The sequence below is a fragment of the Anabrus simplex genome, chromosome 1 (assembly GCF_040414725.1).
Source record: "Anabrus simplex isolate iqAnaSimp1 chromosome 1, ASM4041472v1, whole genome shotgun sequence".
In the NCBI taxonomy this organism is placed as follows: domain Eukaryota; kingdom Metazoa; phylum Arthropoda; class Insecta; order Orthoptera; family Tettigoniidae; genus Anabrus; species Anabrus simplex.
In genome coordinates this window covers 1,579,803,977-1,579,830,561 of record NC_090265.1, presented here as the reverse complement: position 1 = coordinate 1,579,830,561, position 26,585 = coordinate 1,579,803,977, and the positions used below count along the sequence as shown (strand labels likewise).

Sequence of the window (26,585 nt, the reverse complement as noted above, 5' to 3'; positions counted from 1 at the left end):
CGAACTCTTTGAATGCCGCTGGGTACGCTTTGCCCGTCTCAGCTATACCACGCTGTTTCCCTGCTCCACAGTATTCTGCAAACAAGCAAACCAGACTATCTTAGAACGGACTTTAAATACCTCTCCCCTTCCGCTAGAGCTCCCTCAAGGTCATCCACACGTTCCCTCTTGACCATTCCCATTCACCACAGTAACTCGTACAACACCACATTCATACCTGCTACCATACGTTCCTGGAACTCAATCCCAGCTGAAATTAGAGGCATAGGCAATCCGAGGCTATTTAAAGGAAATGTTTAATGTGGTGCTCAAACATGTAAAAAGTAGATTTCACCAACGTAAAAATTTAATAATTAGCTCTTAATTATCAATAAGGATACAAAATTATAGAGGTTAAGTAAATTAATTTTAGTGATTTTTAGAAATATATGTAAAAATTATTTTATATACATTATTCTGTAAATTGTATAAAGCTGTTGTATAATATGGTTTGGCATAATAGCAGGCTTCATAGCCTGAGCCCCGCCATATAAGAAAGAAAGGCAATAAACTCCACAGTGGATTGGCGTAAGGAAGAGCATTCTGTCGTAAAACCGGGTCAAGTCCAGTAATTGGACTTACATAATTATTATGTAATACACTTCGTTCCTGCGACCCCATCGGTGTGAGGAAAGTGGTATGAAAAATTATTATTATTATTATTATTATTATTATTATTATTATTATTATTATTATTATTATTATTATTATTATTGTAACAAAATACCTTTCAGTAGGTCCCTGTGAACATTTCAAAGTGTCATGTTCATTATATTAAGTTCCTTATCTTAAATAATGGTCCATACGGTATTCCTGTTATTAATTTACTGGCTTATTATATCTGTCTATATTTATAAAATGTAAGACTCTTTGTTCCTTATACCAATATACACACCTCCACTGATCAGTACCAAAATTTGCACCAAGTCTCATGAGGCACTCGGACGGGTCGTAGAAGAAGTTATATCGTCAATGATTTAATACAATAAAATTCGTCATAATATTTCATACGGATAAAATGCTAGCAATTAATTGTCTGGAATGAGTATTGAGTGCTTTCGGACGTATTTTACTTGAGTTTGTTTGTTCCAACCTATACAGTCTTCGTCTTAGTCATAGACTGAATTACTGTATTTGTTTGAATCGTACGTACCATAGTTTTCCATTCTTCTACGTGATAAAATATTGCATTCTACAACCGTTCATGTATATTATTTCATTATCTCGAAATTTTGCACGAACATTCGTGGGAATATTAGTGAACAACATAATACAATTCGGAAGGAGTTGACTTATAACGACCGAACATTATTTTCTTTCTGAAAACGAGTGTGTATTTAAGGAATATTCATCTGTCTGTCATTTTTTCTTTTGTAGTACGAGTTGTAGTAGATGATTATATGGCTTAAGAAGTGAAAATATACCGTGCTACTAGTGCACTAGGAAGGAATGCGTAATCATAGAACTATTGCCCTATTATCAGCCCACTCCATCAGTCTCATAAGAGTGTACTATCATGGTTAGCGAGGTCGAGAAGACAATCATGGTAATACGCCCAAACAATGTTTTCGGCAAACTCGAATTACGTTTTATATTGACACTGCAGAGGATATTAGTCATTGATTATGTGCGAAATACATTAACATTATTGTATTTTCTTTCTAATTTCAGTAATGTATTCTCCATTCTGGGATCACGTTCTAGACTTCTGGAAACTGAGAGATCAACCAAATATTTTATTTTATACCTATGAGCAGATGAAGGAGGTAAGTTAACTGCTTTGGAAAATGATAGTGTTTAGTTTAACTTTGCACTGCATGTCTCTTGGGTTCATTGTGTAATGTCATTGAAAATTTTCTGTTCTTATTATAGGGACGTTTTTTGGTTTTAATGTTCAATTTTATCAACAGCTGAAAACAGAAAACAGAAAATATTATATATATATTTAGTGTACCCATCCTGGGTAATTTAGGGCAACTAATACATAATTCGGTTTCACAAACAGATGCATAGATGAACTGTTGGATGAGAACCTTCAGAAATCAATCACCAGGCTTTAAGTCTCGTCCTCCCTACTTTCATTGCGTCACCGGCTGAACTCATAAAGCACACAGACAATGGAATGTTCGAAAAGGAAAATAGACATTACATAATGTATAACGAAAGTAGGATTGTCTATAATGTGAGAGGAATACACTAATATTATTAAATGAGAAGAATATTCGTTGAAATATTATTTGCTAAACATTTTATTATACTGATAAAATCATACGAGATGGTGCCATATTACAACACGTAAACAAAGAAACAATCAAGACTGATGCAAAAATTATATATAGTATGCCTTAATGTCCTTTTAGTTTATTCACAATTGTAGTGATACTAAATGGCATCCATTTAGTTTAATAAGCTGATTAAAAATCGATATTAAATGGCATCCATCCTGTTAATTAATTAATTACCGGTAATGATGTATTTAATTAACATCATTAGTCATGTATTTAATTATCATGGTTGTGGAAAGTATCATAAGTACATCTACTTTACACACGAGATTGCATCGCCGCATATCAAACACATGGTCTATTTGACCATGACAATGTATATACTACACTGAACACACACGTGTATCCTGGGTTTACCTAAGAAATTATATTCAAAGAGAAATCAGCCAACGCTGGAATCGAACCCATCACCATAGAACACTTTGGGGAATAATAAAACACGTAAGCACATTACATAGAAAAAAATATCAAACATATATCACACAATACATCTTGAAGATATGGCTTAATCAAGCCATAGAATCAGGTTAAATTCTTCGTTCCAACATGAGTCGAACTCAGGTACTTCAGCTTACGAGGTAAAAAATTAAAACTCCTATCACGAGCTAATTTAATGCTTAAAATGGGAAAGGGTCTATCCTTCGCAAAATCAGGAAATTATCCGCGTTATTCACAACGTATCAGTACCATTAGAATGGATTTGAGACTGTATTGGCAAATGAAAGGGATCCTGCAGGTAAACATAAGCTTGTTGAAAACGACACAATCTCCTCTCAGACCCTACAAGTCCTACAAATCTGTCAACCATGATAATAGCTGTGTGTCTAGCTCTGCGGCTTACAAAAACATATTGAACTCCTCATTTCTTTCTTTCTTTCTTTCTTTCTTTCTTTCTTTCTTTCTTTCTTTCCTTTATATCATCTCGGCTCGTTATCAAGTACGCATTCATTTGAGAGCCATTACTTCTTATTATTCATTATTTGGCTATATATTCAGCCTAATTCAATATATCACAACAGCCATAATTATTACAATCTTTTATCATTCCAACATCACAAACATGTCCCAAGCGTCACCCTTCCATATCATTCCACCGCATCTCAAGAGAAGACTCCATTCTTACAGGCTATTTAATTCTTCTCGCATATCTATATAATTCACATAATACCTCGGTTTGAACATCTACAATGATCATCTATTATCATACGGGATTTATAAATACCGGAATCACCTTGAAGCAAAACTATAGTTTATATTCAAACGACTATGAAAATCTTTACCAGTTAGTAACATTACGGAGAAGTTATAAATTTAGCTAAATCGCTATTCTTCTTAGAATATGTGCTTTATATACACTAAGAATTTATGGGGTCTATATAATAAGCCTGCTAAATATCAATGATTATTCTTAAATCACTTGAAAACCCTAATTAAAATAATAAATAATCTTTTCCCAGTCACACGCGTATAGTGTTCCCCACATTTAATATTATTGTTATAACATATTAATATTTACAAAATAAAAATTGCTACTGGCATACAAATCTCGTGGTTTAATGTATTCAAATCAGTTGTACTTATCAAATGCTGGGAATGGTTTGCCGTCATCTCGAGGTACAACTTAGACTTTTACTCCGTCATGATGAGTGTTCTTCTCTCTAATAGTCCTGGGTTCCTCTTCATCCTACCACGATCGATGTCTCGAACTGTGGTCTTCTTAGTTGAGTCTCTGGACGTTCCCTGTAGAAATGACTGCAGGCACTTAAGCGCAATTCTTGTAGGCTCCAGATCTCAGGGTTCGATGACCACTCACGAACATACAGCCAAAATGGGAAATCAGTTAGTAAACACTGTTTATGTACTTTCAAAGGAATATACTGGTGATAAGATCCACTAATAACTTTAAATAGATTAATGCAAATAGTGGCAAGTTTTTAGAAATCACTGTTCATTTCCCCATTAATCACACAGTCTATCACCACGAGTGTCCACGGGGTATGCAAACGCTAATTTTATCAGGAATAATTCTTTAATTTTTAGTGAACGTCACTCACTCTTAAAATGCTTTAGATCGGTCACTATTAATTACTGAACGTAATTAGCTGTCTCACCACCTCTAAACAACCTAACGCGTTTGCCCTTTCACTGATGATTGCATCATGAGCAGCAACTGACTGTCGTTGTTATTAAAAATATAAAATGTTGAGAAAGGACTTCTATTCATCAATACTGTACATTATCTGGTACCACACGGCTTATTTCGCGATATTTTACATCACACTGATGTGTTTTTCTTCTATGGCGCAACACTTCATACACTGATATCCAAGTTCACTCCTAACGTGTGAGTATTGCGGCTACGCAAATGACAATGGGATACTGTATCTAGGTCTCGGTTCTACTTATAGCATCCGGTCAGAATGGTCAGGGGGGAGGTAAATCATGCCCCTGGCTGAAATGAATGTCCGGTAATCGGAATCTTTCAGCGACGTGAAAACAATCAAATTATAGCTCGCAACCCCTACTTTCTATTGATGACATATAAAACCAAAGCGATCAGTGGGTCATTCAGAATCTCAAAAGCGTCCTTTTAGAAAATCACGCGTCATGGTTCATCACGCAAAATCTCCGACTTTTTTCCACACGTTGTCAGATTTCAGCAGTCATCTTTAATCTGCGTACTACTGTATGACAGGCGTCATTACCGATCCACTATTCAAGTATTGCAGTTATATGCATCAACAATTAGCATTAAATACAACGGTTTGAATGAGACCGGACTCATAAATTTCCAAAAATTATTTCAAGTGAAGGTGTTCTTATTCTTCCCCTTTTTAGTAAATTATGGTGAAGTGGCACCAGTGAATGCGGTGTTGAACTGGTAAAGGACATATATTTCTCAGGGGTTAACACACCTTAATTAAGCCCAGTCTCCGACAACCTGCATTTCAACGCGTAGCGTCATCTTTCCTTATCGCTCGCACGAAAAGAGAGCGCGATTTCAAGGTCCAGCGGTAATGCGCTATCCTTTTCTCGTTACAGCGCAGAAAACTGCTCCCTTCGGGCTGGGGTATCGCAAATCACATCCCGGTGCGGCATGTAGACTGCTAATTACGACATTATATGCCACAGAATGTTGCGGAAAACGGCATATATAATTAACTAAAGCTCCTAACATGCCTATGGCATGGTGATGAACGGTCACAATATATATATATACACCGCACAAGAAGTTCGGAATATCACGAAGACGACACAATGATAAACTTAGAGAATGTTGTTTATTATATCCCAGAGACACACAACGTGGAAAAATAAACTTTTATGGTCTAAAATATCTAATGCAAATCACCAGTAATTACCAGTAATAACGGAGGGTTTTTTTTAGTGAAGTTTGTCCCTTGTTCATTTTGTCTTAGTACCGTGTGTGGCCTCCTCTGGCGTTGTTCAGGTTTCTGACACACCGTGCCAGGTTTGCGATCAGTGCATTAACGTCATGAAACACATATATATGCATGAAACATAGCACTAGCTGAAGATCGTATTGCATTGTATACACTACTACCAATCTTCAGCTGAAGTGGCACATGGAGATTGTGGACAATTAAAATCAGCCGTTTTCAACCTGTACGATGAATGCTCAGTGTAGTTCATGTCCGTTGGATTAGCTGGCCAATTCATATGGTTGATATTCGACTCTGTAATGAAGTTTTTCACTGATACACCGATGTGAGAGAGAGCATTGCTGTAGACGAAAATGAATTCAACACCATATTCATCCCTAAAGGGTTGTACGAAATAATAGTCGAATAATTTCAACGGTATACCACTGGACAGTTGACGTCCCTCGAATTCGTGTCAGAGTTGTACGACAGTCATGCATAAGGACACCCCAAATCATTACACACCACCTCCAAATTCATAAACCTCTTGAGCATGCTGGTACTTTCCACTGTATGGTTTACGGTTCCACACCCTTTGCTGTCGTGACGAGGACGATTTTCTAGTGGATCACGCAGAAACAATCGAAATGACCTTCATTATGCACTATTCAGCGGATTGCTTATAGTTTCTGCATATTTACGGATTGCTGTTGCTCTTAAGATGCCATCTCTTAATCAGTGAGAAGTCGAAGTTGGTCCCTTCTGTGCTGTTCGCGGGTATATTGAACTGGACGTGGCATTGTTAACCCTCGGTCGACCATCCGTCGGTCTGTCAGTTACATCATTGGTCTCACGATACCTTTTCACCGTTTTCGGCACTACACTCCTACGGTGCATCATGCTGCTGCTTGTGTATGTCCACCCTGAATCAATGCCTTAAATCTGCCTCGGTCAAACTGGGAAAAACGCATTGCACATGAAACGTATCAGTCGCTGAAGCTCCTATTACACTGTATACACTACCACCTGAAATGGCATAGTTCATTCCAGGCTCAACACAGACCGCAGACAGTGACATCTGCTGTATTTTAAACAAGCAATTTAATTACTTGTGCGTATACAGTGTTCTCTACCACTTACAACAGAACTACACACGCCCTACCACATAAGTTGCCTAATACCATAACACCACAAACTTTTTTGAGGTGTATAACGGTGAATGTAGGGGAGAACGAGTGATGAAACAAGCCGAAACGGTCGAAAACAGTACACGATACGAGATGAGAAAATAACTCACAAGAGAACTGTTTGGGTTGGACCAGACAGATTCCAATGGAACTTGGGTGAATTCTTCTTCTTGCGTTCCGGCCTTCTAAGGACCACGTTACAATTTCAATTCTTCCTCCTTAGTTGTTCTTTCCATTTCTTCCAGTATTCTTGCATTGTTTTACTGTGCTTCTTTTACCTGTCTTCAGTCCACTTTGTGCCTGTTTTCTTTTCCTTCCTCCCTTGGAATCCTTCCATTTGTAATACTTTCTTCCTAAAAACCGTTCTTTCCAATAATTCTTCTTTTCGTATGATGTTCCTTTCCAGGTCTTTCTTGAATTCTTGAATCCAGGTGGTGGTTGATTTCTTTTTTCCAAAGGTGCTTGAAGATTCGTTTAGTTAGTCTATTGTCATCCATTCTACAAATGTGTCCAAGAAATAGCAATCTCCTCTTTCTTATTGTTTCAGATATGTTTTCTATGTTCTGGTAAATTTCATTGTTACTTTTTAATTTCCAAACTCCAAATTATTAATTGACATAATAAATGTAATAGTAATAAGAAGTTTGCCGTCAAATAAACTCTAGTGTTATAATTACTTGATGAAAAATAGCTCGAATAAGTTATCTGATGATGACGGCAGGGATACATAACTTACCCCTTCGCGAGCGGATATACGTAAATATCGCTTCTAGAGTCGGACTACCAGTCGGAGAGGCCGACCTTGCGGCCGACCAGGAGAGCGAGGAAGGTCAAAAATTATTTAGATAGCCTACTCGAATGCGCAATGAAACTCTCTTTAGTCGACATCGAGGTGGATATTGTGGAGAAGATAGATTTGCTTCTCACCTGAAAATGCTTCATTATTTCTCCGCTCCTGCGAAAAAATCTGACAGGAATGTTTTCCTTCGTGGCAGAGAAGAGGACTCCATGCAGGATTGTCCAAAGAGGATGGATGAGTGCGCTTTCCATGAGAACTTAAAGAAATAATTGATGGAGCAGGGTGAAGTGCGCAAAGTTGCAGCAGATTTAGAAGACTCTGCTTCCATATTTGGTAGCGGCATGCTCCAATCTTTACTCTGAAAGTAATCAGTGTTTGAAGCTTTATAATAAAAGAAGATATGGACACGCCAATCATTCACAGCAGTAGTGACTGAGACAGCGCAGAGTGCAGACGTGTCAAAGGAACGAGAGATGGGAGTAACGGCTCAGCAATACCGGGTGAGAATAGGATGTTGGGAAGGAGCAAGGTGGTGCTGGAGATAGTGTGGAGTGGAAGGAAGGAGAGACAAAAGCATGGCAAAGGGACTTTCATAAGTCAAGTTGTGTGCGGTGGTGATAGCAACGTTGCTTGTGGTGGGAGGGTAGAGAAGAACCCAGGTCCACATTCGAAACCATTTGGGTGGGAGGAGTTGGAAGAAATAAAGAGAGTGGTGAAGGAAGCAAGTAATAGCGAGGAAATTAAAGAAATGCTGTAAGAACAGAGAACCTCGCAAACAAGAGTGATGAAGGACCTGACTTTTTAAAGGAAAAAATTGGTGGTGTGAATGATACCATAGAGAACTTAGAGGAGGAAGTGGGAATTTTGAAATAAATGTGTGTGTATTGGAAGAGGAATTGGCAGAAATAAAGAGAGGAACAAGGCTGGTTGTACAGGAGTCAGCTAGGAAAAATGTTTTTGTGTATGGTGTACCAGAATATAAGAAAGAATCGAAAGTGGAGTTGGTGTTGAAAGTGATTGGCATAATAGCGAATACAATGAAAGTAAACTTCTCCGAAGTTGATTTTGATGATCTGCACAGAGTAGGGAGGAATAATGGAAAGAGGCCGGTGAAAGTGAGACTTATTTCAACTTTGATGGAAGACATATAACTAAGAAATACGTTAAATTTAAAAGGCCGTGCGCGTAGAGGCGCGCGGCTGTGAGCTTGCATCCGGGAGATAGTAGGTTCGAATCCACCCTGAAGATGGTTTTCCGTGGTTTTCCATTTTCACACCAGGCAAATGCTGGGGCTGTACCTTAATTAAGGCCACGGCCGCTTCCTTCCAACACCTAGGCATTTCCTATCCCATCGTCGCCATAAGACCTATATGTGTCGGTGCGACGTAAAGCCCCTAGCAAAAAAATTAAAAGGTTCAACCATTTATTTGAAGGCAGAGATAGAGAAGGGAGGGAGGAAGCAGAGGGAAACTTTAAAGTGGCATATGTGGAAGACTAGAGCACAGGGCTTACGAGCGCAGATAGTAGGAAAGTGTATGGTGACAGGAGACCGGAAGTGGACGCGGACTTGGACCCAGAGAGCTTGCAGAACTTAGAAATGGGAGAGGGAGAGAGAGGGAGCAGCGAGCAACGAGCACAAAATGAGTGCGGTGGAAACAGGGAAGGAAGCTGCATCAGCAGTCAGCTGTTGGTGAATAGAGCAATATTGAAAAGTCAATGCAGTGCAGGAACAAGTAAAACGAGAAAAGAGACGCAAGAGGAACAGCGAGAGGAGATAATAGGAGGTGAATTGGAAGTGAGAGCCATAATTAGACAGGGAAGTGATCCCGTGTCCCATATGAAGGGGAATACAGATAGGAGAGCGGAGAGAAGGCAGGGGATGAGGAAGGGAAGATCGATAAGTCTGAAAAATTTATGGGGGGGGGGGGGTAGAAAAAGGTCTGACTCGGAAAATGGGCAGATGGGAGGTGACTGGAAGGACAAGGGAGAAGAGAGGGTAGAGGAGGGCTCACAAGGGAGAATTACGAGAAGCAAGACGGATAGTGGAGAAACAAATAAGAATAGAGAGAGGGAAGTAGAAAAGAAATAACTATATATGTCGATGGGGGTGCTGAACAATGAGGGGAAAGTGGGGAAGTTGGGAAAGAGAGAAATTGTGGAATTAGTTTAAAATTTCGAGATAATCGCCTTAGTGGAGTCGTGGTTAGGACAGGGGGTAGAAATTGATTGGTATGGGTATAAAATTTTAAATGTGATAAGAAAGAAAAGAGGGAAGAAGGGGAGAAATCCAAGGGAAATAATAGTATTAATAATAAACGAGATAGCCGAGAGGGTAGGGAGAATCCAGAGTGAGGTAGAGGGAGTTGTTTGGCTCAGAATAAAAATGGGGAGGGGGATTCTGAGTCAATTTGCTTGGCTCTCCTACACAATCATCCAATGGATTGGGTATATGCGAAGGAATTCTTTTTTGATGAATTACTTGAGGAAATAAATAATAATATTAAAGGGATATGTGAAGAAGATGGATTGATTTTAATGGGTGATTGAAATGCAAGAGTTAGCAATAGAGTGCCGGAGAATGGGAGAGATGACACGGAAGTTACGTGATGCGTAACTATATTTATTTATTTATTTATTTATTTATTTATTTATTTATTTATTTATTTATTTATTTTATTTATTTATTTTATTTATTGACTTTAGCAGTGGCGAAGTTAGGTCTCGTGGCCCTCTCTTACACTTGACCACATAATTAATCTACAGATGATTACATATATAAAAGAAATGTACTATTCTATCATAAAATCAAAGATAAACTAAAAATTACTGATTTGGACAACATGCATTGAAGAAAGAAAGCAGAGTTCAGCAAGAAAAATAGAATAAAATTCGGAGAGTATAGATAACGAGAAAGAGACAAGTTATAATGAAAAAGTAAGATACAAACTGGAAAAGATAAGCAATGCATAAAGAGAACACAATAAGTATTAAAGTAAATGGAAATATAAGTATGACCATAAAAGTGATCTATGTACATGAGTAAGAAACTAAATATTATGTACATTGCACTATAATAATAATAATAATAATAATAATAATAATAATAATAATAATAATAATAATAATAATAATAATAATAATAATAATCACAATCACACAACCTATCATACGTCATCATACACACGAAACAGTCAGCGGTATTCAGCAGGTAATCTCTACATGCAGTCTTAAATTTTGATATTGAGTTTAAGTTCCTGACAGCAGCTGGGAGTGAATTCCAAAGTCGTCACCCAGCCACAACGAAGGATCTGTTATATATTGAAGAGTGGTTGACGGGAATAGCGAGGGAAGTGCCAGATCTAGTGTTACCATTATGGAATGAGGATAATAAATGGAATTTTGAAGAGATGTATTTGGGGAGATTTTCCTTCTGAGTTCGATATATCAACGTAAGTACGTGGAATTTCCGTCGCCTCTCGGGTTTCATCCAGGAAAGAAATGTGTAGCTAGGGGTTATGTGAGCATCGTAACTCAAGTTAAAAATAAATCGAAGACCAGAGTTCAATGCTCGTTGAAGTTTCATAGTTTGTTCACGGGTTGCATCAATGAGGACAATGTCGCAGTAGTCAAGTATTGGTAGTATCAAAGTTTGGAGTAGTTTTATCTTTACGTCTTGTGGCAAAACGTCCTTATGTCGTTTCAGAGGGTGTAGCGTCGCGTACATCTTTCTACATGTATTTCTTACGTGTGCAGACCTGTCAAGAGTTTCAGTCAGGGTCATACCTAGGTTCTTCACTTCCTTACTGAACGGGATTACGGTGGCATTTAATGTCACCGGAGGAATAGCATAATTTTTATACATGATGTTTAATGATTTCTGAGAACCGATAATAATGGTTTGAGTTTTTTGGGGGGTTGAGGAGGAGAGAGTTTTCACTGGCGTACACACTGAGTTGTTGAAGGTCGGAGTTAATATCTCTTATTGCATACGATATATCATTTATATTAACGTTGCAGTAAATTTGGAGGTCGTCGGCAAAGAGGTGATATCTATTATACTTTATTTTAGAGGAGATATCATTTATATAGAGGACAAACAAAAGGGGACCAGGAACAGAACCTTGGGGGGTTCCTGCCTTACGGAGTCGCCACTGAGAAGCAGTATCTTTACTGTAACACGTTGCATACGATCTGTAAGATATGCGGTGAAAATTTTTAAAGCAACTTTACCGAAAAACGAGTTGAGCTTCATCAGCAATGTCTGGATGTTTATCGTGTCAAAGCACTGCTGAAGTCAAGAAGTGTGAGTTTTGTCACTTGTCTTTCGTCCATGGCTTGTCTGATGTCCTCAGTTACTTTGAGTAAGGCAGTGGCTGTGCTATGACCCTTCTTGAAACCAGATTGCAGGGGCTCAAGAAGAGAGTGAGCCTGAAGGTATTCCAATATTTGCGCATGTACCAACCGTTCTAACGCTTTGGCGAGAGCAGGGAGAATAGAAATGGGACGGTAATCGGATGGAAGTTTCGAACCTGGGTTTTTAGGAAGTGGAATTACATTAGCGTACTTCCAAATTGTTGGTAATGTGCCGTTTTTGAGACAGTAATTAAAAATATGGGTGAGAATGGGTAGAATAGCGCCAATAATATTATGTATGAAAGTAATAGGAATTTCATCGACACCGCTTGCTTTGGATTTAATAGAATACAAGACTTTCTTAACTTCATTAGTGCTGACGATACGAAAGGCAAAGCAGGGGCGATTTTGTGGGACAGGTGCTGGGACGTTATTGACGTGTGGTCTGTTAAGCGGGTTAGACTGAGCTCTCCCTTCCGTGAAATACTCATTTGAATCGTCGAGAGGAATGTCAGGTACCTGAAGCTGTTCATGTATTTTTCCTATGCCCATGGCTCGGAGATGCCTCCAGGCACTAGCCGTATTTAGGTTACTTACTGAATCGCGAACATATTTAAATTTAAGGTTACGGATGATTTGTTTAGTTTTATTTCTAATTATTCTATACTGTTCGTAGTCATTTGGGTCCTGAGTACGTTTGTAATGTCGGTAAAGAGCATCAAGTTGAGACATCATATTTTTAACTGCAGGGGTTAGCCATGGATTAGCTTTGCGGGATATTCTGATCTGTCTTTTCGGTGCATGTTTGTTGTATAGATGGTGTATTAACGAATTCAATGTATTTATTTTTTCATCAAAATCTGTCAGATTTAAGATGCTATTCCATGGAAGGTTGTAGGCATCGTGTCTTAATTCATAGATGTCGATATCTTTCATATTCCTGCACGTTATATACCTAGGTTTATATTTTGGAACGCGAAGTGAGTACGCAAGAAATATAAGATTGTGGGTGGACACAGCCGGTACTGAAATTTGTCCGTGAGTTACCACTTTCTGAGGGTTGTTTGTTACTTTGAGACCCATTAATGTGTGGGAAATGTTGGCAGTACGTACAGACATGCACATTAATGGTGTTCCGACATAAACAATCAACACTGTCCCACTCCAGTACTGAAAAGAAGGGGAGAGAGTGAAGCGGTATTGTTGAAGGCCAATCCAGTACAAAACATGGGGGAACGGAGTTCACCTGTTCACTCCCTTCACTTCATTGTCGAAGGCACAATGACTCACCTTCTCGCTTAACGCATTGCTGCATGGACTGCATGCAGACAGCCCACTACAAGACTTCGTTGTGATCGAAATTGGCACAGTGGCGGATGTATTGAAGTACAGCATTAGGTTACCCACTCGTCCGGCCCCGCGGTGTAGGGGGCAACGCGTCCGGCCGCCCCGGGTTCGATTCCCGGCCGGATCAGGGGGTTTTAATTGTAAATGATTATATGTCTGGCTTGGGAACTGCGTGTTTGTGTCGTCCCTACCGTTTCTCACATTGAACACTCAACACTTCCGCAATTCCAATTACATACAGGTTCATATATTGTGCAAGTAGGGACAAAAGAACTCTGTCGGTCGACGCCCCAAACAAATAGCATTTTAACATTAAAAAAATAAAAAGTAACCTACTCTGATAATTACAGTATTAGGAGGTAAAGGAGGTTTTTAACCGAAAATATTTTATACTAGTTAGGAATATTTTGTAGCTGCGTTATATCGGGTCTACCAATCCTTCTTCACCTCGTTCTTGCCATATTCCTATCCATAACTGTCTTAAGACTACATGGTATTGCTTGTGCTATTGCTTGGGGGACGATGTGAGGCTCCCACATGGCAATAATACGGCCTCGATTCACCTGTGATAGGATAGGAGCCATCTTATTACAATGTTACAGTATAACGCCGGAATACACAGACTGTGTATTCAGCACTACCTGTTCACTCCCTTCCCCTCCTTTTCAGTACTGGAGTGGCCTTCAACACTATCCCTTTACCCTCTCTCCTCCTTTTCAGTACTGGAGTGGGGCAGTGTTAATTGTTTATGTCGGGACACCATTAGTGTGCGTGCGTGTACATGGTTTGTAGGGTCAGAGGGAAGGATAGTCAAGTCACATGAGGAAAACAAGTCTTCTAGTTTCTTAGTATCGTATTTCTTCGTAAGTAGATTTGTACTAAAGTCGCCTAATATAATGATATGTTGAGAGGCTGGTAGCAAGTTAAGTGCGTTTCAAACTCGGTCAAGTAAGATACTTTAGGTGGTCGGCAAACCACTCCAATAAGTATTTTCCGTCCACTAGCAACTACTTCAACGAACATAAACTCCGTCCTCGGCAATTCACCGGTCGATGAGGTACAGGCTCTTCAGGTCATCTCTACAGTAGACAACAATACCTCTACCCCTCTTATTTGTACGATCATGGCGGTAGAGGCACTGATCTCTATACATGGATCGCTGATGGCAGGTCTCCGCTGCAGGAGAAAGTACGCCAAGTTGAGTGCGCGGTTCGCCATGTTGGCGTACCCAACCTAGAGCCCTCCTTATGGGGAAGCAATGCTAATATAGTCAATTTTAAGTCGCAATTAATGGCGCTTTGGAATAATTAAAAATATAGAGACATGTTCACTCAAAGCATAAGGACATTGGGATCACTGACACGTCATTCCGAGGTCACTAAATCTCCGGGATAGCAATAAACATGAGTGTATAATAACGGTCGACAAATATTAACCTAGGTGCTGAATACATGCAATTAGCAATCGGTAACACAATACAAGTGAAAACCAGTTTCTGGAAATATTGCTGTAAATTGTATACATGTATGGCACGAAAATATGCATTCTTAAAATGATGTACCTATGAACGTAGCTCACTATACAAGCCTAGATTCGACATATCGTAATCGGTGAGTGATAATGAATTTCTGTTTCCTGTTTCCATGAAATAACGCGCATATTATCAAATTAAAATATCATTGAAGCAAATGTACACATTTATAAAACCAGCAAATATTCAAAACTTGTCAATATATCACATTACCTGCAGCTTAATTTACTATTACAGACCTCTTTAATTAAATTCAGCTAGCAAAGCGATATTGATAGTCATCATCAGATATATGTAACACCAGTTAAAAGAGTTCCAAATACCACGAATTGTATAATGGGATAGCCCCAAACACCCACCACACTTTCCCTTCTCCCACCAGTCCAGTGTCTGAAACCCATAATAATTACTGATGTAAATAAGGTCTAGAATTCCCCCAGACTTCATTTTCTAAGATTGTTATAAGGTCACGCCAATTATTTCACCGAAACCGTCAGTTTAATTACGAGAAAAAAATATATAAGTAAATTTTTACTTGCAGTTAATGTTCAGTAAAATTGAAAACAGTTGGCTGTACATCACGTCTAAGGTGTACAGTTTGTCCATTTCTATCAAAACAGTCTTCCTCTAAGTGATCCGAGCAGAGAACAGCTCTTTTAGAAGGCTCCCAATTCTCTCGCCCGATACTCCTAATCGATGCTCTTAGATGTTCGGGTCTCGAGAAAGGAAACCTACAAAAATTAATTGCCATTTTGTTCCCGGAATATGCGAAATAAGATACAATAAACCTAAAACTCAAAACACTACCCTACGAAGATTCTTATGTACAGTATAAAACTCCCCGATGAAATGATTTTTCCTTCTGCTGATCGGTTCTGTTTGTACATCCATAAGCTGAACACTGCGGTATGTTAATACCCCGTAGAATGTTTCTTCATTCATATTTCAGATAAACACATCATCATCATCATCCTCATCTGTTTACCCTCCAGGGTCGGCTTTTTTCCTCGGACACAGCGAGGGATCCCACCTCTACCGCCTCAAGGGCAGTGTCCTGGAGCTTCAGACTCTTGGTCGGGGATACAACTGGGGAGAATGACCAGTACCTCGCCCAGGTGGCCTCACCTGCTATGCTGAACAGGGGCCTTGTGAAGGGATGGGAAGATTGGAAGGGATAGGCAAGGAGGAGGGAAGGAAGCGGCCGTGGCCTTATGTTAGGTACCATCCTGGCATTCGCCTGGAGGAGAAGTGGGAAACCACGGAAAACTACTACCAGGATGGCTGAGGTGGGAATCGAACCCACCTCTACTCAGTTGACCTCCCGAAGCTGAGTGGACCCCGTTCCAGCCCTCATTCCACTTTTCAAATTTCGTGGCATAGCCGGGAATCGAACCCGGGCCTCACGCTAACCACTACACCACAGAGGCGGACTCAGATAAACACATACATATTTAAATTGAATCTTGTAATCCACAAGTATACTACAAAGCAACGAACCTAAATTCGTAAAATACACTACTATTTACTTTGCAATAACAAAACACAGAACACTCGTGGAACTACAATCAAGAGGCCTGGCGTCACTGAACTAAGCATAAACAAAGCAAGCGCGCTCCTCGTGGTCTACTGCACCGTGCGCTCACTGCCATCTTACTGCGCCAGTCATCTTCTATTCGGCTTACTGCTACCCAAGCTACCAGCCATCCAGGTATAGAGATCAGTGGGTAGAGGTTATAGCCGTCAACACGAACCATGTTGTTTGGAACCTATCAAATGGACGCTATTTTTGTTAAATATAGCCTGAATTTCGTCAATGTGTGCAGGCAAGCTTAGGCTGTTCAAGTGACAACACTGGAGAGCATGAGGATATAGTGAAAGTTCTTGTTGCAAAAGGTTACCGGCATCTATGTTCTGTGAAGGAGTGAGGGGTGTGGTATTCTTAGAGAGGTCATTGTCATGAGGAAATACCGTAGCTACCTGACTAATGGGCATAATTTAACTGACACCAAAAAAATCCTACCTGGATTTCCTGAAGAAATGGACTGCTGACTGGTTAAGGCACCGCGTACACACGCACACACACACACACACACACACACACACACACACACACACACACAATCACACACTAATCATGTTCATACACTTAAATATACAAGCCATACTGGAATTGACCTCCTAGTTACAAATAACCCACATAAAGTTCTTAAGTACGGTCAATTTCCTGTACCTGGCATCTCAACTCATGACTTAATTTATCTGTGCTACTCTCTACGTGTACCAAAGTACAGAGCTAAATACATTAGTTATAGAGATCGATCTACGACAACTCCAAAATGATGCGTAAAGTTTACCTTAGGAAGATATAAAGCAGTTGCAGGACACAGACATGAAAGTGAGAAAGTTTAACTCTCTACTCATAGGACTATATGACAAACATGCTCCAGTTAGGCAAGCTAGAGTCACTCGTTCGCCTGCACCTTGGTTAACAAGCGATATAAAAGCAACAATGGCTCGCCGTGACGCAATGTTCCGCCGATACAAGGAAACAAATAATGAACTAGATTTCGAACAGTATCGTCTTTTACGTAACAGAACAAAGCAATTAATTCGCAATAGCAAATTTAATCACATTAAAAATGTAACACGGAACTTCAATGCACGTGAAACCTGGAACGAAATTCGAGCTATGGGTGTTGGAAAATGCAAAGAGCCACATATGCCAACTATATCTCTCGATACACTTAACTCTCACTTCGTAACAAACCTAATAAAGGAATCTCAACCTCAAAATCATATCAATCTAAATAAAATAATCAGTGACCCTACAGAAAACGAAAATAATTTCTCTTTTCACTCTGTCAGTGTAAAGCTTATTTTGAATTCAGTTAAGTCACAAGCTAAAGGAGCAGATAACATCCCAATAGGCTTTATAAAAAAACATTATTGGTGCGGTCCTACCAATTATTACCCACATTGTAAACCACTGTCTCACCACCGGGACGTTTCCAACTGCATGGAAGGATGCTCTAGTAACCCCAATATTAAAGCATACCGATACCACAGCAAATGCGCTATCTGATTACCGGCCTATTTCGATTCTTCCCCCTCTCTCGAAAGTTCTTGAACGAGTTGTACACGAGCAGCTAGTAGAATTCTTAACCAGACATTCTCTTTTTGACCCATTGCAATCTGGCTTCAGAAAGGGACACAGTACTACGACTGCACTTCTTCGGGTAACAGATGGCATAAGACTAGCAATGGACAAACGGCAGGTGACGATACTGATACTCCTTGACTTTAGTAGTGCGTTCGACACGGTAAATATAGACATACTATTATCCAAGCTACGCTCTCTGCATATCGGCCCGATAGCCCTTAATTTTTTTAAGTCGTACCTTACAAATCGTCGCCAGTGCGTAGTGGTAAACAATCAAAGATCGCAATGGGCTGTAAAATCATTCGGTGTCCGTAAGGGCTGTTCTAGGGCCCTTACTGTTCGTCTTGCATATTAACGACATATCTTCCACACTTCAGTATTGCAACTACCACTTATATGTTGATGATATGCAGATATACAAACACACCACTACAAACAATTTACATGAAATAGTTTAGCATATTAATTTGGATATTGAAAGGCTTACCGCCTATGCTAAAAACAACCACTTACTCCTAAATCCTCGTAAAACACAAAGTATTATCATAAGAAACTCTAAATGATTACATGTAATAAGCAATATCAATCCTCCTCCAATCATAATCAATGACATTGCTGTACCGTACCTTAAAAATGTAACTAATCTGGGAATCTCCATCAGTGAGAGTCTGACATGGAATGAACACGTAACAAATGTATGTAGAATGATTCATGCAGCTCTATATCCCCTGAAACGTCACAAGAATTCTTTTCCTCAAAAACTTAAATTAAAATTAATCCAAGCACTACTAATCCAAATTTTAGACTACTGTGATACGGTACTAGTCAATATAAATGCTGAACAAGCTTTGAGACTTCAGCGAGCACAAAACTCATGCATACGATATGCCTTCCAACTGCGACATGACGCTCATGTTACACCATATTTCAAAACATTGGAATGGCTACGCATAAATGAACGAAGGAATTTTCACCTAATGACACTTGTTTACCAATTGCTCTCGACGAACACTCAATAATAATAATAATAATAATAATAATAATAATAATAATAATAATAATAATAATAATAATAATAATAATAATAATAATAATTGTTATTGTTAGTATTGTCACATTAATTGCTGTACTGGTATGTAGGCCTAACTTACCGGTAGTCTTAGAATTATCTGTCTGTAGTATTATTTCTTTTTAGAATTACTATGTCTTACTTTTATGTTTACATTTTTTAATTCTGTTTATACTGGTTAAGTGTAGGAGAGGGCCGTGAGCCCTAACTTCGCCACAAATGTAAGTCAGGAATAAATAAATAAATAAATAAATAAATAAATAAATAAATAAATAAATAAATAAATAAATAAATAAATAATAATAATAATAATAATAATAATAATAATAATAATAATAATAATAATAATAATAATAATAATAATAATAATAATAACATTTACTGGGCACTTCACAATTGTCATATCGCTCCGATAATCCACCTAACTGCCTCATATGTATGTTCAGTTCATTAGGTGAGCTAATATGGCGCTTTTTTCCCGTCTTCCAAATGAACGCTAATGCGGCCGTCCTGCGTCGAAACTCGCCGCATACCCCACAAGTCCCGAGCTTTACGCAGTACTTCTTTCCTTGTGGATGTCAGAGATTCGGTTATTAATAATTTGGTACCTTTAAGAGCTCGCTTGGCGCGCCAGATGCGGTCTCTTTCATGGTACCTGAGGAATTTAATGATGATCGGCCTATTGCCTGCGGACACCACCTCAGCTGCTGTCCTATTCATACGGCCGAGTCTATAACATCGATCAATGCTGTCTATAGACAATTCGATGTTCAGACGGTTTTTAACGTACCCAGCGCCGCAGCGTACGTGTCCTCGTTGGGGGTCTCACAGACACCATGTAGGAGTAGGCAGTTCCTTCTGCTGCATTGCTCTGCCTCGTCAATCAGGATGTCCTGCTGGTCGAGACGTTCCTGTAGATGGCTTACCTCCTTCTTCATTTCACTTAATTCCTCTGAAATTATTTCCCGAAAGTCCTGGAACTCTGAAGCGAGGCCGGTTAGTGTGTCGCCTGGGTTGGCAGCACTGGTCGCGCCAGCAGCCATGGCTTCCTCCAAGCGTGCTTGGAATTCTGCCATTCGCTTCTAGAACTTCGAAAGACGTTCATTTACGGCCTTCAGCGTCATAGTACTTCACGGCTATTGAAGTTCACACTTAAATAAAGCACTAGCACACCCACGAATATTAAAATAATAATTATTATCTGGCTGGTATGGCAGGTGAATTACGGAGCATGTTTACTCGCGTTGTACAGCGCGCGCCATCTTAAATAGTTATGGGAAAAAGTTTTTGGAGTTATGTTCACTAGAAAAGAAAAATATATATGTTTGAAATGAATGGATGGAGGGGGATTGTAACGGGGAATTGATATATATTACGACGAAGGGGGCGAGTGTAGTTGATATAATAATAAACTCGGAGATAGCCTTGAAGTGATAGGGTGTGGGGTGTCAGAACATATGCCAATAAAGATTAAATTGGAAGAGAGGTAGAAGAAGAGAATGGAGGAGGGAGGATTAGAGGGTGGGGTATAGGGATGAGGGTTGGAAATATTATTGGAATGAGATAACGAGAGAAAAGTTGAGGTTGGAGCTTATGGAGAGGGAGAGATATTAAGAGTGAGAATTAAGGGAGCGTTGGAAGAAATGGGCGTAGACCGGGCGTTAGAATTAATAGCCCTTCAAATGTGAAGTGTGGGGAGGAGAGGTAAAATGAGATAAGGTGTAAAAAAGAATAGAGTGACAGGATGGTTTGACGAGCAGTGTAGCAGAAAAAGGGAGGGTTTATTGAGAGCTCTAGCGGAGTTTAGGAGGGTAGGGGAACAGGGTAAGGTAGACGATATTGTAAATTAAGAAGAGAATACAAGGATGTATTGAGTGCGAAAAAATAGGATGGAAAGATGCGGAGGCAGGAAGAATAAATGGTTACTGTAGGGAATAGAGAAGATTTGGGAACCTATAAATAAGGAGAGGGAGATCAATAGGGAAGGATAAGAACATAAAGGCTTTTCGGAGGGGAAGTAAACTGGTATAGAAAAATTAGGGGAAATCAGATATTATATAAGGAGATGGCAGAGCAGGAAATAAATAGGGTGTTAAAAGTGCAACGCCAAAGGCAGAGGGTGATGTGAGTGGCATTACTAATAGTGTTTGGAGGGAAGTAGGAGCCAATGGCGCGATGTTTAAATGGATAGTAAAATTCTTGAACAGGCTGTTTAAAACAGCTACATATCCGAGGAAATGGAGATAGGGGGTATTATGCCCAGTTTACTAAAATAGAGGGGTTAGAAGAGATCCTAATAATTATGGAGAGATAACGTTGTTAGATGTCTTGTCTAAGGTGTATACAGGGATCTTGGCAAATAGGATAAAGAAATGGGCGGAGCAATATGGGAGGATATCGGTTAATGAGAACGGATTTAGGATAATACGTGGATACTAAACACGTTGGTTACGAAATATGTGAAGATAGCAGGAGCTGAATTATGCTGTATGTTGCGGCGGTGGACCTGGAAAAAGCTTTTGATACAGTGAGTAGGGATGCATTATTTACGAGATCAAAGGAGATACGGTTATCTAAGAAAATGAGAGGGGCAATTGAAACAATTTACGAGATCTGAGATTGATCATATTTCAGGGAGGAGGGTTGAGTAACTGTATTGAGTCGAAGATAGGTGTGAAACAAGAATGTAAACTATTCCCCATATTATTTATATTATTTATAAATGATATATTAGAGAATAATGGAGGAGAGAGATGACAATGCCCATGGATAGGCAAGAAAGAAGTGCCGGGTTTGTTATTCGCAGACGATCTATTGATCGTCGCACTGACGGCTAGGGATTTGCAAAGAGGGTTAGATGAGGTGGTAGGCTGTACGGGGAGATGGTCGCTCAGAGTAAACGCGAGAAAGACACAAATAATGGTGTGTAGGAAACGGAGAGTTAGGAAGGAAAGGAAAGTGTGGAAGGTAAATCAAGAGGAAATTACACCAGTAGAAAAAATAGAGTGTTAGGGAGTAACAATAAGTAACGATGGATCGTGGAAAAGAACAGTGCAGGAGGGCCAAATTAAAGGTAACAGGAGCGCTCGCAGCAGTAAGGGTATTAGAAATTCCCAGATATGAAGTACAAAATTCATAAAATGTTGTTTCAATCACTCGTTAAGAGTAAAATGTTATTTGGGGTGGAGGTGTGGGGATTGGAAGAGGAAAGGGGGAATTAAACCAACTAGTGGCGAAATTCAGTAAGATTTTGATGGGACTACCTAACTGCACGGCGAATGTGGGGGCTAGATTAGTTTGCAAAGAGTCTATGGAGGTAGAAATTGTAAAGAGGGTGATAAAGTATTGGATAAGATTGGAGGAAGGGAAAGGAGGGGTATTAATACAAGAGGCTTGTAGATTCCAGAAAAGAGTAGAGAATGAAAGATATTGGTTGAATAAGTCTAAGGAGAGGATGAAAAACTATGTTTGGGGGAGTATGGGAGTATCATGGGGGGGAGAGGATATAATGGCTATGGAAAAGTATAAAGACAAGAATATTAGGTATAGAAAGACAATGTAGGAATAGAACATCTCTATCAGTTTTACAAATGAATAGAGGTAACTAGTCCGGAAACGGCGTTTGAGGAAAGAAGAACAAAGATAGTCTTGTATTGGTGGCTGTTAGGCGTACCAAAAAATAGGCGATGGGCAGGGATGGAAAATAAGGATAGGTGTGTATTGTGCGAGGAGGGGTGGTCGGATTTACATGTATTCAACAAGTTTTTTTTTGTTACGGGCTTTACGTCGCACCGACACAGAGAGGTCTTATGGCGACGATGGGATCGGAAAGGCCTAGGAGTTGGAAGGAAGCGGCCGTGGCCTTAATTAAGGTACAGCCCCAGCATTTGCCTGGTGTGAAAATGGGAAACCACGGAAAACCATTTTCAGGGCTGCCGATAGTGGGATTCGAACCTACTATCTCCCGGATTCAACAAGTGTAAAGTTTTGGATGATATGAAAAGGAAATTACTTAATAAGGCGGAATTGGATAAGTTAGTTAAGATGACATCATGGCTGTGTAGGTAGTGGGAGAGAGAAACGAATAATGTAAATTCTTAAATGTGGTGAGAGCAAAATTTATAAAGAAATTGAGTGAGTAAATTAAAGGTAAGAGAGTGAGAAGGTGGTATGAGGTGACGAGTGTTATATTTTGAGAACGAGGAAAGAGGAATAAAGGTTAATAGGGGCACAGGTAGTAAAAAAAAGATTAAGGTAAATAGGAAGGAAAAGGGAATAATAAGGAGATGGGGTGATGAAATTTGAAAGCTATGGACATAAATAGTTTAGTTATGAAAAGGTATAGGAGAACTGATGTTTAATGTAAGGGTGGAAGTGTGTAAGAAATAGTAATAAGATAAAGGCAATAGCGTGAAGAAGAAGGGAGAGACAGTTTGGAAAGAACTATGAAAAGAAAGAGTGAACATTGAATGAGGTGTGAAGGATGGACTGTTTTTAGTTTGTTGTGTAGAGTCTATATATAATATATTGTTAAGAGGATGATTATTGGCTTAGGTAGTAAAAGGTAAAGTTTATGTAAATAGGAAGAAAAAAAGCAAAGCAAAGTCATCTCCCTACAGGCCATGAAGGGTCTTGGCGTGGTGGAAGGTAAAGGCTTCCACTATTCGTAACTTCGGCACGTGATGGGGGTAGAGTGGTTAGCTCTACGCCCCGCCGCCTTTGCCCCCAGGAATTAACTTAGTACTCATTTTTGGTGTAGTCTGGGTGAACCTCAGGGCCATACGCACCTCCGGAAGTGGAGATATCGTTTCTTAAAAATAGGAAGAATGAAGGAGCATTAAGGGGAAGTGGATGGATGTAATTTGGAAGGTATGTACATAAAGGGTTGAAACATGAAAAGGTATAGAGTTGGTGATAGAAGGAAGGATAGAAGGAGCAAATTCGTCTGAGAAGTAGAGTAAGTTAAATACAATAAGCTAAATACAATGTACTCATAAGAAGAGAGAGAAAGTGCTGAAAGAGCTCTGTAATAACGAGAAGAGTACGAGTTATTAAGGATGGAATGTTTACGTGTGTAGTAAAAATCGATGTATTATATATTGTAAGTTGTGGAAAGCACATGGGTGTGGATAATGTGTATACGTGTATGTGTGTGTATGTGTAAATGGGAATTCTGTGAATGATATAGGATAAGTATGAGGGCGGTTAAGAGGGGCTAAGCATAAGGAGGGTCTGGTAATGTACCTGCAAAGTAAGTGAGAAGGTAACTGTTGACCGAGTAGTTAGGGGAAGAAAGGGAGGGTAAAGGTGGCTGAGTTGTGTGACGTAGAGGTGTGAGAGGGAGATATAGGCCTGGCCTATCTCAAGCTAAAATGCTGAATCAGACCGGCTGTACTTGTAGGGTCGAGTAAGGAAGAAAAGTGAGGAGAATAAGATGTCAATGAGACGAAGAAAGAAGATCCGAGTTATGGTATCCGTCTCGGCAGGAGAATGCAGAGGTGGCGTGCTATATGTGGAGCTGGCAATCCGCCCATATGTGAGCTGCTACATAGAGGATTTAGTATATAATTAATTAGAGATTTAGTTGTAGTTAAGTAGTTAGTCCAGTCATGAACTACCTTTATTTCCATATGCCGATGGTTTGAAACTATGATGGGGTAATAAAGCTGTAATACACTAATAATAATTATTCACAGCACAATTGAGTACGCAAGTGAAGTGCGATAGTCTTACAAAACAAATGTTGTGCACTAGAAGGTCATTTACGTTCTAGGTACCTTTTTCGCTGATGATTGGTCTTGCCATGCTGAAACCTCCTTCGGTGTTGAAGCACTCGTTGTGTGAATTGCTAAACATTGGTGACATATCCGTTGTCTTGTCACTACTACTGAACTGGATTGTCACTGACAGCGCGGCTGCCACACAGTTCAACAAACATGATGTGGCACGCTGATACCATGCGTACGAGCTACCCCTGTTTAATGAGTAAAATCTCAGCTCGCCGCGATGTGTCAATGGGTACAAGTAAACACGTTGTGATGCAGCATCAAGATAAGTCCACTCTTAACTCGTAAGCGGTTCGATTGCTATCCTATGTTACCGAGGCGTTTTTGATTTCATATTGTATATACAGCCCACCGTTTCGGCTTGTGCCATCAATTCTGGTGCACCCTATATACCGATGGCCGAGAACGAAAGGGTTACAATTCAAAAGCCAAGATTTTTGAGGAGAAGAGTCTAAGGTTTTAGCAGTTTACATCATTGCCTCTGAAAAATTCACTTGTTACATAATTAGTTATGAAAATTGGTGTATACATAGTTCTTATATCATTTATTATAATCTGAAAAAGAATTACAACGCATAATGTAATCCTTTCGAACTAAGCAAAACGACTAAGTTCAGAACATTGAAAACAGTTAGTTCTGGTATGAATATATTAGATTTATTTATGATAACACATTCGGAGGTTGTAGAGGTCGAAGAAAGCTATACACTGATGGTAAAATCTGAGAAATTCATTTGTCTAGTTTTATTCTCATTCATCGATATATATATATATATATATTAAAATTATAAACAAGCACAAACGTTTCCTTTGACTTGGATTAGATCGCCTCCGTCAATCTCATGCCTTCATTTGCTTTGATTTGATGTGATCTGAGTTGATGTTATTTTCTTACAAACGGCTGGGACATATAGACTAACGGTCCGTGTATGTTCATAATATTTCTTATTTTCCCGCTTCTGCTTTCAGAATCTGCCTGCAATGATCCGAAAGGTAGCCAAATTCTTGGACAAGTCTTTCACAGACGAGCAGGTGGCTCAATTGGCTGAGCACCTCGATATCAAGAACATGCGAGTCAATCCCTCCGTGAATATGGAAGATCGCTTTAAGAAGCTGAAGGACGAAGGAAAGGCTCCAGAGGATCTTCACTTCATTCGCAAAGGAGAAGTAGGTGGTGGACGGAAAGCGATGCCTCCTGAAATGGTGGCCAAGTTCGATTCGTGGACGAAGCAACATCTTTCCGGGATAGAATCGCCTTGGACCCAAACTACGTAATAGCAGGAAAGATAATGTGTAGCCTATTGGGGCCTGAAAAACATCTGAAGCATATTCGTGTAAAAATGTAATTACATTTATGTGTTAGTAGGAAGTAAAGTACTAGGACTATTAAAGTGATGTGGAATATTCACTTTATAATAATCCTAAGCATATGGTCTAAGCAAGGGTTGCAAATATTCTAATAAGTTATATTGGTATTCTGGCACCATGTGGTGAACGGATGTTAGGACGAACGAAACTACTGCTCAATGACAGAGTACAGGTTTAACATTAATGTTACTGATGATGATAATAATAATAATAACTAAACGCTGTGGCACGTCTGGGGAGTCATCTGGTGGCGAATGAACGTACCATTGCCACTTCTA

The 26,585-nt window shown here is 39.5% G+C and overlaps 1 protein-coding gene across 1 annotated transcript in view; it reads left to right on the top strand.

The window, feature by feature from the left end:
- Nucleotides 1-26,343, top strand: part of LOC136858557 (luciferin sulfotransferase) — a 62,571-nt gene extending 36,228 nt beyond the window's left edge. The window contains exons 6-7 of the mRNA XM_067138180.2: nt 1,711-1,805; nt 25,909-26,343. Coding sequence (XP_066994281.2) covers nt 1,711-1,805; nt 25,909-26,214 — 401 coding nt within the window. The 3' untranslated portion in view covers nt 26,215-26,343. The remainder of the gene's footprint in view (nt 1-1,710; nt 1,806-25,908) is intronic.
- The last annotated feature ends 242 nt before the right edge of the window (nt 26,344-26,585 follow it).